We start from the raw sequence: 14,521 nt of genomic DNA, 5'->3' as shown, positions 1-14,521 counted from the left end.
AAATAACAACCGACTGTATTAATGTACATAGTATACTAGTGTTAATCTAATTATGTGTCAACCTCCTAACTTTACAGAAAAAGACACTGAAGCTCAACAAGCGATGAATTTTCATTTCCAAGGTTTAATCCTATTTAAGAGCAAAGACAGGACCACAATGCAAATATTCTCAGGCTTCTATTCTTTTCATTCCACAGCCAATATTATGGGGCATATGCCTAATATTCTTCCATTTAATTGTATGTACATCTATTACAAATAGTTTTAAATTTAAAATTTATATTGAAAACAGAAAGATCACCATATATGCAAGGGTGAAGGCAGGTCAAATTAACTTTGAGCCAATTAATGTAACATGTTACCCTTTAGAAACAATAGTGATTCTTAGAATAATCTTATTTTTTTACATTAGTTGTTAAGCTAGGAAAGTAGGAAGCAATATAATAGCAGTCTTTGATGCCACCCTTACTCTGTAAAAATGGAACTAGCTGAGGTAAGCCTTAAGTTAGGTTCTGTCTATGAGTACTGATTCCTTTTCTCATTTCCTCCTTTGGCTGATAGTGAAAACAAGAGGGCAAAGGCCAATCACAATCCTAATGATTTACATAAATTGGGAACAAGATCATTGAAAAATTTTAGTTTTTTAAGTTAACTGATTTAATATACTTGAAGATATAGTATATAGATACATACAACTCTGAATTATGTAACTATACAGGATATATATCCACATACATAGATGTATATATTTAATTTTTTCATTAAATATTGACTCTACTAGTAGTTGTGTAAACTTGGACAAAAAATTAACTCTCTATGCCTCAGTTTTCTCATTTGCAAGATGGAAATAATAACAGTACCTATCTTACAGGATTATTGTAAAGCACTTAGATCCTGGTACATGGTAAGAACTTATTAGGTATTATAGAGAATTATATATCTAATATAGCTAATATATATGTATATATATGTATATATATCTTTATTGATCTCTATCTATATCCAAGTGAAGTTTCTTCTATAAAATCATTAGTTGTTTGGGTCTATAGATTAAAATGTAAAAGTAATTTCATTATGTATTTCCCTTTTCCTTTATGTTTTAGGGCTGTGAAACTATTCTGTATGATATGACATTATGCATTTGTCAAAAGCCTGCACAAAGAGTGAAACTTAATGTATGCAAATTTAAAAAAATCAAATTATTTAGGAAGTTGGGAGAATCTCGAGAAAGAAAGTAGACTGCAACAAGAGAATCTAACTGTATTACAAATGTATGAAACAACCTCACTGAAGGCAGTGGGGGAAAAGGTGCTGAACTAAGCAACTTTGGAAATGATTGAAGTTTGTAAGACTAAAGACAAAAGGAACTGTGTCTAGACACTGTACTCTAGTTGATAAAGTTATTACTCAAGGGGGTATGGGTTAACAATTCTGATACATATATACTGACCTTGAACAATTAAGTAAATGGATGGCAGATGGTAGGAACCAGGTTACTCACTGTCGGAGTGGGAATTTATGGATAAGCAAAGGGAGAAGGCTAGAACGATTCATCTGGTATGGGTTACAGCTGGAAACATCAGTATAGACTCATGTTTAGCTTAATATAGACACAGATGGTTCCATACAGAAATATTTATAGATGGGTGTATATATATAGATTCGTGTACATGCATATATTTCCTCGCTTTGTCAACTGCAAGGGCCGAAAAGAAAGGTTATCCTGAGTAGCAAACAACACATCTAGTACCTAGATCTTTGTTCCTAAAACCATTATCCAATAAAGGAACCAAAGTTCCTTAGAGAAATAACTGATTCTAGGACTGGGGTATGATGAGCTTGGAGTATCTTGTAGTACTAGAAAGTAAGGAAGTGCTCAAAAACAAAAACAAACAAAAAAACCACTCCACATTGATGGGAATATATTCAAAGGATATCAGACAACTGCAAAAACTCCCAGTTTGAGCCGGGACAATTTGAGCAACAAAATAAAATAGTATAGGATTTAACCCAAAACATAAAATAAATATCCAAGTCCCTACGCATATAAACAAATGATCGACTCAATAAAAAATAGAGGAGACAAATTTCCTATGCAAAATAATTCCAAATAATTTATGTAGATACTCTACCTTCAAGGAGGAGGAGCATAAATTCCTGCTCCTTAAGTGTGGGCTTCGCATTAGTCACTTCCTTCCAAGAAGCATAGTTTGGAGAGGGGAAAAAAAAGAGTAACCTTGCCATGGAGAAACCTGACAAACACGACCTCAGCCAGGTGATCAAGGTCAACATAAACACTGATAAATCATGTTGATGGTATGTATCCTTGACAGGTGACCCGGGGCAAGTTACTAAACCTCTCATGGCCTCTGAGAGTAATAAGATCTACTGTGATGGCCTTTTTCAATTGTTAAATATAATACATGCAAAATGCCTCCCACAGCACCTGGCCCATAAGAGGTCCTGAAAGGTAGTATTCATAATGGAGAATTAAATATTTGAAAAGTGCTTTAGGTCTAATTTTTGTGGTGTAAAAATATTTGTTTTAAAAACTATTCACTGGGATTGCCAGTGATCTAGTAATACCTCTGAAATATACTACAGATCTCTATATATTTATCATATGGTCCTTTCTATTTAGATGTTAGTATCATGGAGCTATGATTGAAGAGACTGGTGAACATTATTTTGTTATGGCTGCATCTGCTGTTAGCAATGCTTTATTATTTCTGCCTCTGTCTCTTAGGCTTGAGCTGCCTCAGTATTTTCTCAAAAAATACCATGCAAGAAAAAAGCACATGCTGGGCTATTTGAAACTAGACTTCAGATCACTTTTAAATGCCCTGAGATTTCTGCTTACTGTTGCTCTACTAAAGCTACAACAAAGAATCGGGATATCCTGCTGTTGTCTGTTCTTAGAATGTGTCTCCTCTGTTGGCAATGCTTTATTTCAATACTGATTCAGTGGCTTTGATACTGGACCTTGTTAATAAACGTAGAGTACTATTCAATGCTCAGTAGAGGTGGCAGGTGACACGATGATATTGCATTATGAAGAAAGTGGAGTTAATAAAATGGCTTAAGAAACCAAAAGATTAAATGTGACAACTGTTTGATAGATGCAATTTGCTTAGGAAGTTGATGCTACTTTTCCAGTTCTGAAAAGGAATTACAGCCAATTTGTGACAACTTGAATATGTAGAAGAAATTTGTTTTAAAACTGAAAAATAGGCAAACTGGATGTTGCTTGGAGGTTTAGAAATCAGTGGGAGTGGCCTGTTTAAAAGCATCACACCCTTGATTTTTGCCTCTGACCTTTTTGTCATCCTTTCCTGTGTTAATTGGACAGACTGGACACTGCTGTGGGGGAATCAAATCTTTTGCAATAACAGCCACAGATGTATCCTTATCGTGTTTCTTAAGATGGATTGTTTTGTTTTGTTTTAAATTTCTGATTGATAGCCAAAGAACCCGGCATCTCAGATCAGCCTGTCCCAGGTTTCCTCTGTAACAACTGATATGATGTTTTTAAGACCACAAGGAACGAAACTACATTCCGTACCAAATTAGGTGCTTCTTTTTTTTTCAAGCTAGCTGCTTCTGTAAGCATTTCTCTTTCCCAATTATATAACTCCTCAATTTCCATAACTCTCTGAAATGACATACCTTCTTCACTTTGTTGCCTCCCTTGCTAGCAAATTAACTTTGACTCATACCCAAGATATATATAAGGTTTGTTTTTAACATTTATTATCCCCCCCCACCCCATTACCACCATTGAAAGTATTAGCAGTGATATAAGGTGAAGGGAAAGGCATAGCTCACAATTCTTTCATAAACTTTTCTCCAGCTTTACATTCTCCAGTAAAAGTAATTCCTCTACAATTGCAAGATAAGAACACACAATGACCAATTAAAAATAAAATCTTTCAACAACAAGGATTTTGTTTTATCAGTTTTAATTAGGCCTTTTCCTTTTGGAGTCTTTTAGGAAACAATTCACCCATTTAAGAAATATTTATTGAGTGTCTACTATGTGTCATGCACTAGTCTAGTATTCTAGGTGCTGAGAAAACATTGTTGAACAAAACAGAAAAATCCCTGACCTCGTGGAGCGTACCTTCTAGTGAAGAGAAGACAGACATTAAGAAACAAAAATAGTAAGTAATTATGTTAGAAGGTGAAGTGCCATAAAGAAAACTGAAGCAAGGAAAGGAGGATGCCGGGGAGGCGCAACATTTTAAACGGGATGGTCAGAGTAGGCACAGCTGAAAAAGGTTACATTTGAGCAGATATGGGACAAAAGTGAGGGATCTAGCCGTGCAGATACCTAGTGGAAAGATTCTTCCAGATAAAGAGAACAGTCACTACAAAAAGGCCCCAGGGCTGACATAGGAGCAGGGTAGCTGGAACCAAGTTCTTAGTAGAAATGAGGTCAGACAGGTGAATGTGGGATGGGACTTGGGAGGTTAGCTAGAATAAATTTTTTTTTTAGGTCACAGAAAATATTCTGGTTGAGAAAACTGGGAGCTAATGATTCTGGCTTGCTCCTAGATCTAGAGACAAACTTCTAAATGTTGAAAGCATATCTATGTCATATTATAGGTTGGTACAAACCTCAACTTGTCTACACTTAATTTACCACCTTTAAAATAAGTGAAAATGCCTTGCTTCTGAAATGAGAAAAATATGTGAAGAAAATGAAATACTCAGGCCAGACACCTAAATTAGTTTTAATTCACTAGCTGGTATCTTAATTAATGAGACTCCTTCTCTGTTTTCTTATTTACAGGTTGGAACAGTATCTTTTTCCAGGTTCCTTGTCGTCTGCAGTATCTCTTAGTTTCCTTTAATATCTTATTCCAGATAGTATTTCCAATCTTATTGCCTGTTCATCCCTTAATCTGTCAATACTAGTAACACATCTTATTGTATCGCAGAGGTCAGAATTTTGCTGGCCCAGCAATACGGAAATTATATATTAGTTGTAGACTAAGACAACAACAAAAACTACTTTGCCTCAATTAGTTGAATTGAGTAAAATCAAGACTTTTCTTGAATTTCTGCCGTCCTACCTAAATGAACCATTTTGTTTCCTTGGTGAGGACACAACAGAACAGAAATAACACAAAGTTTGCAATGCCTTTACCTAATGTTTTGAGAATTTAAGAGTAATGTATTAAGTAAATTTCATTTTACACAATAGTACTATTGTTAACGAAGGCGGGGAAGAAGTGGGGGAGACTCCGATAAAAGGGAAGGAATTACTGGCCTTACTTTTCCAAAATGCCTTTGTACTTTTAAAAAAGACGTGAAAGGGTGCTGCATGTCAAATCTGAAAATTTACTCTTCAGTTTCCTTGGAAACTGGTTTCTAACATACAACAGGGTAACATACTTTCACAGCAGGTAAACTACTTGCATTATAATTCAGGGAGAAGCGACTGCCTCTAAGTCCACACACAGTAGCTCATCTACTGGTAGGTTCGGAATGGTGTCAGTCTCAGGAGCTTCTATGCACACTGCGTTCCAGAGTTCAGTCCCATTTAAGTTGGGACTATTTACGACACCTGCTGAAATTTGCTGATATACACACACATTGTATCAAAAAGCCAATAAAGCTGTAGAGAAGGCAGTTAAAAGGCAAGAGTGGCTTTAATTCTTTTAGAAGTTTCTTACTAGAAGCAAAACTAAGTCGTCATTGTTATGCAGGTGTTGGCCAATCACCTAATCAGCGACAGTCCTAACTGCCAGGATCACGGTAAAACTGATATGCCTGTATCACTTCTACAACCTGTCGTGCACCCCAGTAGAGAACTCGCTGAGGATCGGTAAGGACAAAGGAAAGTTTCTGTCAAAGCTTAGATAGAGAGAGGGACTGCGCGAGGAGCAGTTTCAGATCATCTTTAAGCCCCAGACAGCGGAGGAAGTCAAACCTCCCGCGTGCTCTTCGGTCGCCGCGGGACCAGGGAAATGCGAGAGGGAGGTTTTTCTACAGGACATCTGCCGCCTTGTCCCCGAGAGGCGCGAGATCCCCGGCGCCATCAGTCGAAGGCTGGGCCTCCGTCGGTCTCGCTCCAACCCAGGGCCGACCGACCCCGGCGTGCGGTAGAGGACGAGCGGCCCCCGACGGCGCGCGCGCCAGCTCTCGGCTCGACCCTGCGCTGGGGCCCTTCTCCACTCCCGGCGGTCCCAAGTCGATCTGGGCGCCCACCCCCGGGGGCCTCACCGCCGGCGCCGAGAGGGCCGCAGGACACCCGCCTCCGCTTCCCCGCGCGCCGGCGCTATGGAGGCGGTCACGAGACGCCGGCGGCTCCTGCGCCCGCCAATGGGAGCGCACGTCGCGGGGAGACGCGGACGTCGCTCTTCCAAGATGGCGGCGCGTCCGTCGCGAGCAGCCGGGCCGGGGGGAAGCCAGCGAAGCCGAGTAAAGCCGCCGCCCGGGAGAGGACTGACGGAGCTGTTGCCGCCTTTGGCGGCGGCTCGGGCAGTTTTCGCTGCTGCCACGGCTGTTGCCATGCGGCGAGGCTAGGGAGGAGCTCACTTCCCCGGGGTATAATAATGTTAACAGAGGTAAGCGGCGACAGCGGCCAGTGTTTACCTGTGAAATGGGGAAGGGGCCGGCGCCAGCCCGTCAGAGAGCCTCGTTTCTCCCGCTGGCAGGCCCGACCCTCCGCAGCGGGCCCCGGGGCCCGAGGAGCAGCGGGTATCCTACAAGTGCCCCCTGAATAGGAGCCGTGCTGACTCAACCGAGTCCCACCACCTCCGGCTGCCTGTGCCTCTTCTTTCGCAGCTGCCACTTCCCCGTCGCCCCTGGCACTGGTCTCCTTCCTGTTGTCGCTGCCTCCTAACTCATCGCTCCCTTCGTGATGTCCCCTTACACGCTGCTCTGTGGCAGCGCTGGTCTCTTTGCGTTGCTGCTGGTTCCTCTTCCCCTACTGTTTGCCCGAGGTCTCCCTTCTCCGGTGCCTGGCCTCCAGGCCCCTCCACCTCCCAGCTCGGTCAGCATCCTGGGTTTGTCACTCGGCCAGACCGGTTTTTTCCCCCACCCGCTAGCTTGACTGCTTCGTGCAGTGGGTCTTCTTTTTCCTCAGGCGACGCTGGGAATAGCTCAGGTCTATCACCCCCCTCCCACACCCTGTCACCTTTCGCTTAAATCGTGGGAATCAGAAAGTTCAGTTTCGCATCTACCCTCTTGATTTGCGTGAGGCTCCCTTGGTACTCTGTGTGGAACAGTTTTTTTTCTTAGACCTGAAATGGAAGTAGGGCGGCTATGACTAGCCAATCAGTTTCCCTTTTCTAGTGCCTGATGTCCATTGCAAAAAGCAGACTTTTTGCAGAAGTAGAGGTTGCCTTTGCTAGCAATACTTCAAGGGGAAGAACTAAATTGATGTAACTAGGTACTTAACCCAAGTTAACACAGTTATGTGTTGTGGTATATACTGGTGTAGGCGTCATTGAAGATACATTCTGAAGCGTGTGGATTTGAGGAAATAGCTTGGCTGCTCACTTGAAGTTCTTTGTGGATTCCGATGTCAGCTGTCAGGGACTAGTTTGGGTATCTTTGTGGGCTGAACTAAGGATAGGAAATAACTTTAATGGGCAATGAGGAGTATTCCTACTTGGGCCAAAAGGGAAATAAAAACGTTTGTAGATGAGTGGCTTTTGTTGTGTGCAAATGTGTTAATAAAGGACTTACTTGACTTTCCAACTTGAGTAACTCTGAGGAGCTTCATCCTTTGGTATTTGTACTTAATAATCTACACAGAACCTGGCATATGATGTGTCTGGTAGGTACTTACTGGTTGATTTTAACTCATGAACTACTTATTTCTAGTAGTTTGTAGTTCACTTTATATTTCTAAATACCACAGGTTTTTTTCATTCCTGGAGTTTATTTTCCTTCCCAGAGATTATCATATATCATAAGCTTCTGTTGTCAGTAGCAGTAGTAGGTTAAGGAAAAAAAGACTTAAAAGTAGCAGAAGTTCTATTTTTTAACCTTCAGTGTGATATTTTGGGTGGGAATAATTAGCCTTAAAAGTTTTGAGTGGTGCCTCTAATGTACAATATTTTGTGAGATGATCTTTTGGTTCAACTTGGCTTAGGTTAGCCTGTTTTAAAGAGTTGTAATGCTTTCACCCGAAGTCAGTGTCTGCTAGTAGAATGATAGTGTCTTGATTTGGAAAGACTGAACTTTCTAAGCTTCTGTATTTTAAAATAATTTCATGTTTCAATGAAATATTTTAAACAATAAGTCAATGATAGTAGTAAGTAGGATGTACTTTAGTGCTTTGTGCATGTGTACCATGCGCACCTTGTAAGTGACAGAGTCAGGGTTCCAACGGTGTGGTCCCTGCCAAGTCCATTCAATTAACCACTACGCTGGATTGCCTCTCCAAAGTAAGGGCCAGATTACATGGTACTTGGATTTTATCTATGGTTTTTAGTAGTCATTTTATAGATTATAAAACTGAAGCCCAGAGTACTTGTCCAAGGTCAAACAATGATTAGTGGCAAAGGTGAAAACTAGACTCCCATTTCCTGACTCTCAGTACTCGGACCATTTTGCTTTCAATGAGTAGTTTTCAGCTTTCCTGATAGATTTTAGAATATACTACATCTTTGTCTGAATATTGTAGTAGGTAAACTGAAAAATATCATTACTTGAGAAAGGCTTTTTGCTTTGCCTTAGCTTTTTTTTTTTTTTTAAACAAGGCTCAGAGAGAGCCCTATTTTGAAATATTTTAGACATGAAATTTTACTCAATATTGACTACTAAAAAAATTAGGAGTGTGGGACTCATTTTTACTGCTTCTCTTAGTACTAGCTTAGATCATCAGGTTTTAGGGGATGTGATTTAGTTTGTTAGCTCTCAACATGTATAATGATGAGTTATTTTACAAAAGAGTCTCATGTTCAGCAAGCGTATACTGTGCTCAGAAAGTGGTGAATTGTATTATCTACTTGGTTATTTTACTTCTCAACATTGAGGTAGTTGATATTATCCCCATTAACCAGATGAGAAGATGGAGATTGAAAGTTAAAATAGCTAGCTTAAAATCATGTATCAAGTGGTGGAGCCAGGAGTCACATCTAGTTCCTCTTATTCCAAATTGTGTGCTGTTTTTGTGGCTCAGTATGGAATACATCATTAAGTTTTTTTTGTAGCTGATAATCATCAGTATATGATTTTTAGGGTTTTTTTAAACCAAGGTGAGGATGCTGAGTATATAGATACATAATAATAACAGTGATGGTAAACATTCATATGAAACTTCAGTTTTGTGTTTTGTCAAAATGTTCTTTGAAACCTTTTCAGAAATGAGAAACCCTCCAAGTGATCAGTTAAGGGCTATATTAAGTTAAGCTAAAAGGAAAGATTTCTCGATTGAGCAAATCATTATGTACATTGAACTTTGAGACCTGTGAAATATGATAGATTTCTGTGAATTGAAAGTACAGGCCCAGTAGGTTGTCTTGCTTTTTTTTTTTTTTTAAGTAAAGAGGAGTTAACGTAGTTCTCAGTTTAAGCTTTTTGGCTTCAATTTGTATTATTTTCAATCTAAGTACAATTGAAATATGTAGAAGACTTACTAGCCATATCTGTGTATTTGCGTCTTTTGCATTTTCTGTACAGGGATGAGAGTTTTTCTTTTTTTAATGACCAGTTACATGTTTTTTCCTTTTACTGTCTTTGCCCCTGTTGGATGTCCTACTGTTAATGTTACTGCTACAACATTTGGCAAAAAATTTGTTATAGTATACTTGAAAATTATTCATTTAAAACCCACTCAATCAGTCACACACACCCCCCCCTCCCTTTTTTAATAAGAGTGAACTTCCATGTATCAGAATTAGTTAAGGTATGGGATGTTTACTTGATAATTTGTTTCAATTAATCTGAATTTTCACAGCATTAGAATATAATGAAATAATTTAACAGTGAATTTTCATCAAACACACTTTTAAATTTTTTTTGATGTTTTAAAAGCTATTAAGGTTATTATTTTATGGTTCAAATAAATTTGAAAGATATTTGCCAGAAGGAAGTTAAATAGGTTTCTTCTCTTTAGGACTTCTCATAGCTTTTGATAGGTGATTTACTATCAAAGAAGGTGATAGAATTTGCATCATATTGCAAAGTTGTTTAACCATAGAGACTGTGATGGCCACGAAGTGCCCAAATTAAACATTATTTCTGGGTGTGTTCTCTGGTTGAGAATGAGATTAGCATTTGTATTGGAGGACTCCTTAAAGTAGATTGCCCTCCCCGGTGTTCTCGAGGGCACCATCCAGTCCATTGAGGGCCTGAGTAGAACAAAAGGTGAAGGGAGGAGGAATTGCCCCCCCCATCCCCCCCCCACCCCGGATTCATTTTCCTGCCTAACTGCTGAGCTGGGCCATCTCATTTCATCTTTTCTTGCCCCTGAACTGGGATTTACAGTATCAACTCCCCTGGGTCTCAGGCCTTTGGACTGATTGGTCTCAGGCCTTTGGACTGATTATACCAGTGGCTTTCCTGAGTCTCTAGCTTGCAGATGCAAATTTTGGGGCTTCTCAGCTGCCATAATTGTGTGAGCCAATCCCTCATAATAAATCTCCTTAAAAAAAAATATATATATATATATATGTATCTGCTATTGGTTCTGTTTCTCTGGAGAACCCTAATACAGAGACTTAGAGAGTTTCTTTTATTTCACTTTGGGAAACCTGAGATGTGATGAGTTGTGCATCGAGGAAGGGTCTCTGGACTTTCAGGGCTCTTTTTCAACACACACACTTACCTATAATAAGTGCTTAGTAAAAAATTATGACTTGATTTTTTTGATTAATATATTTGTTAATAGAAATACTCTTGGGATGGATTACTCCTTAAACTACATGAGCTATTTCTTTAATAATTAATTAATGACATTGTAAAGGCTGCTAACCAGAACAAGAACCATAGGGCCATTGGCATTCAAAGGATGTTAAGAGGTAGGAAAGAGATTTCATAAGGGGAGTGGAAGGACGTCACTATTTAGAGTAAGGCCGGCTTGCGACACTACACACAGCATTGTTAGGCGTCTTTTGACAAGCCGAGTTGAATATTGCCAACCATTTCTCAAGAATTTTAAAGGGCCTTTGTTTTTTTCTTCCCCAATTGGTTCCAAGTTTTCAGAGAGCTTATAAATAAATTATTTAGTAATTATTTAGTAATTTTATTTTAGTAATTTTTACTAAATTTACTAAAATACTAAATTAGTAAAATAATTTAGTAAAATTATTTATTTAGTAATTATTTTCATTATATTTTATTAATCCAGCACACATATACCCATTGTTCATCACTTCTGATCAGCAGCTACTAGCTGGATGATAGAATTGCAAACAAAAGAAATAGGTGTGATTTTTTAGTTAAGCCCTACAACTTTATAGAGGCATTTCAAAATATTAAAACAGAGGTTTTAGATTTCTGTAACTATCCTTGGGCATCCCAGGTAGGGAGATACCAATATATATGACTCTAGTGTTCAGATGGTTTGTTCCAAAGTTTGTTGACCAGCTTTCCATAGAAATTGACAAAGGATAGTTCCTTAACTAGTCCACTGTATGTTTATGATTAAAAGTGTTGCATTAATTGCTACAAGTTTATAAAATTACTTTTATTTTATTTGAGGAAATATGGAATTAAATTTGGGAGAAGGGCTAGGAAATAAGTAGAAATGCTTGTAGTTTTAAAGATTTAAGGCATTGGTTTGTGTATCATAAGGCCACTGCAAAATGTGTAGCTTTTCAGTTCTTCATGTAGTAACTACTAGCATATATATAGACTTTTGCAGATTATAAAGGGTGCTTCATGCCTTAATTTAATCATATTATTAGATGTACTCATGCTTACTTAGGTTTAGCATCATTTCTAGTTTAAATATGGAATAAAGAGAATTCTCATAAAGGGAGAAGAAAAAGGATATGAGAGGAGGTTTGAAATAGAATTGCTTTAGGTAGAATCAACTAAGCTGTGTTAGCTGAGTAATAATGGGAAAGGAGGGAGCATGAGCTTCTGGAAGAGGAATAAAATAGGTTGTGTTGTGGGGAAGAGTCCAGTGCTGGCCGCTCATTAACTAGCCATTTGATGGCAAAGCTAAGTAACTTTATAGCATTCCCTGAGTGAGGTTCTCAGGGTATGGCTTTTTAAATTGTTTTGAAATTCTGTGGTTTCATAGACCAAGTGCCCCCTCAATTGATGGTAATCTAAAATTAACTTTCTGTTTCTCAGTAAGGTTTAATTTTTTTTTTTTTTTTTTTTTTGCTGAGGAAGATTCGCCCTGAGCTCTCTATTTTGTATGTGAGTCACTGCCACAGCATGGCCGCTGATGAGTGGTGTAGGTCTGCGCCCGGGAATTGAACCCAGGCCACCGAAGCAGAGCGCACCGAACTCAACCATTAGGCCATGGGGCTGGCCCCTAGTCAGGTTTAATTTTGATATTACAATGCCTTAAATATTTATGAGGGGAGGAAACTTTGAATTAAAGCAAGTGGACAGCTCTTACACTGTTTTATCATTTTAAGAAGTGGTTGAAATTGAGTGAATAAATAGACTGGAGTCGTGGTGATGTGTACTTGTGTCTATCATCAAATTATACCTACCACAGTTGTGAGGCAACACACAAATGACCTATATGTTAAGTGTTATAAGGATGAGTCCCAACTTTACTTATTTATGATGTGACATTAGGGAAGTTATTTGAACTTTCTGAGCCTTAGTTTCCTGTGTAAAATTGGGACTATAATAGCACCTTCCTAGCTGCTCTCACATTGTTGTGAAGATCAAATAAAATGATAGAGGGTATTACTCTTTGTAAACTGTCAGTAGTTACACATTTATTAGTGGTTAATACATCAGGTTTTTTCTCTATATGCCTTGCACTAATATGAATTCAAATCGTGGGCTCCATCTAGCTTTATGGCTCACTAGCTTCTCAGTGGGTAGGTAGATCACAGGAGAAAGAGAGGAGATCCCCTGGCCATTGGTGTAGTTACAGGGGGAGGCAAGGGATAGTCTAAAAGAAGTGTAAGGAAAAAAAAGTAGGCTGAGAGCATGTCTTGCAAACTAGTAATGAGGATAGTTTCTTGTGTGGTTGGTAAGCTGATTCCAAAGAATTTCTGAAAGGAAGTTCCAAAAAGTATTTTGAAAAAGGTTACTTATTTGAGAGTTAGCAGTCATTTGTGTGTACTACATATTCTGAAATATTTGTGGGGGAAGAAATCTTTTATTTTTAATCAACCCTGGTGAAGTCTTAAAATCCTGGAAAATTCTTAAAAGGAGAAGCTGTTGTTTAGGATAATTTTTATAAGGCTTTGGTTATAACTTGTATTGCAGATTAATTTTTGTGGATTAGTTTGTTCACCAAACACAAATACACCTAGTGTGTGGTAGGCATATGCTAAATTCTGATGCTGAAGTGGTGAGTCAGGCCTGGGACCTGCCCTCAGAAAATTCACCATCAGAGTTCAGTTGTGCCAGTTTGGCCATCATTCAGCCAAAGCCTTGAGGCCTTTTGTCAGAATAAAACAACATAACTAAAGGGTGAGAAATTAAGAGGAAGAAAGGTTGGAGAATGTAATTAAAATGTAATTACTTGCATTAGCTTTATAACTCCCAGTAAAACTACCAGTTTGGATGAGATGGCAGCTCTAAAATGAGCTTCTCCTTGCCACTGGAGAGTCAGCCAATCTCTACTATTTGCTCCAAGCTAATTCACAGCAAGAAGTGAAAAAAAATGAAAAATGAGGACAGAGATGCAAAAAAATCTGTGAATTTGTCATTATTTTTCCTGAAAAGACTCCTTAATCTCCTTAAGAGGTCTACCAAATTTTACCGAAAGACTCTGCTGAATTCCATTATTACCCTGGTAGAAGTATGGAAGTAATGGTTCCCACTCCCGTATACTGTATATTCATTTATTTGCTTGTTTTCTGTTTCTTCCCTAGTAGAATGTCAATTCCTGAAGATGGAGCTTGCAGTTATATCCCAGTGCCAGGAACCAGAGCTTGACACTTAGTAGTCCTCATTAAATATCTGTTGAATGAATGTTGAATGTTCCCTCCAGTAAAATTAAGATAAAAGTGAAAAATTACTAAGACAAAAATTGTCTATGATAAATTTAAACTATCACATTAATTACCCTTCAAGGATTAGTTATTATCTATGTCCATTAGAAATTTTTTAATAGTACACTGTGGTTGAATATTGTGTTTGGGATCACAAAATACAAAAGAAAGTTTGACAAACAAAGTTGAACACTAACTAGGCTTTTAGTTAGAATGTAATTCTGTCTTAATTTTTCCTACAGGGAAAATCTAATTAGATTGATGTTATTTACATATAACCAATTGTAAATGCAAGAACAACTTGGATTTTATCTTGTATCTATTATTACTTGATTTTTATTATGATTTCATGTATACCACTTAACATTTGTACTCCTGAATTAGATAAACTTAAAGAAAGCTTTGTTTTTAATAGTACGATAATG

General features: G+C 38.4%; 1 protein-coding gene across 2 annotated transcripts in view; it reads left to right on the top strand.

Moving 5' to 3' along the window:
- The first annotated feature begins 6,360 nt into the window (after nt 1-6,360).
- SNX13 (sorting nexin 13) overlaps nt 6,361-14,521 on the top strand; it is a 124,944-nt gene continuing 116,783 nt past the window's right edge. For both annotated transcript variants that reach the window (XM_058526719.1, XM_058526709.1), the window contains exon 1: nt 6,361-6,572. In XM_058526719.1, the coding sequence (XP_058382702.1) occupies nt 6,561-6,572 (12 nt within the window). In that variant the 5' untranslated portion in view covers nt 6,361-6,560. The remainder of the gene's footprint in view (nt 6,573-14,521) is intronic.

The sequence above is a fragment of the Diceros bicornis genome, chromosome 3, assembly GCF_020826845.1.
Source record: "Diceros bicornis minor isolate mBicDic1 chromosome 3, mDicBic1.mat.cur, whole genome shotgun sequence".
In the NCBI taxonomy this organism is placed as follows: Eukaryota; Metazoa; Chordata; class Mammalia; order Perissodactyla; family Rhinocerotidae; genus Diceros; species Diceros bicornis.
Note: the sequence above shows the minus strand (reverse complement) of the source record. Positions and strands in the feature narration are given on the sequence as shown.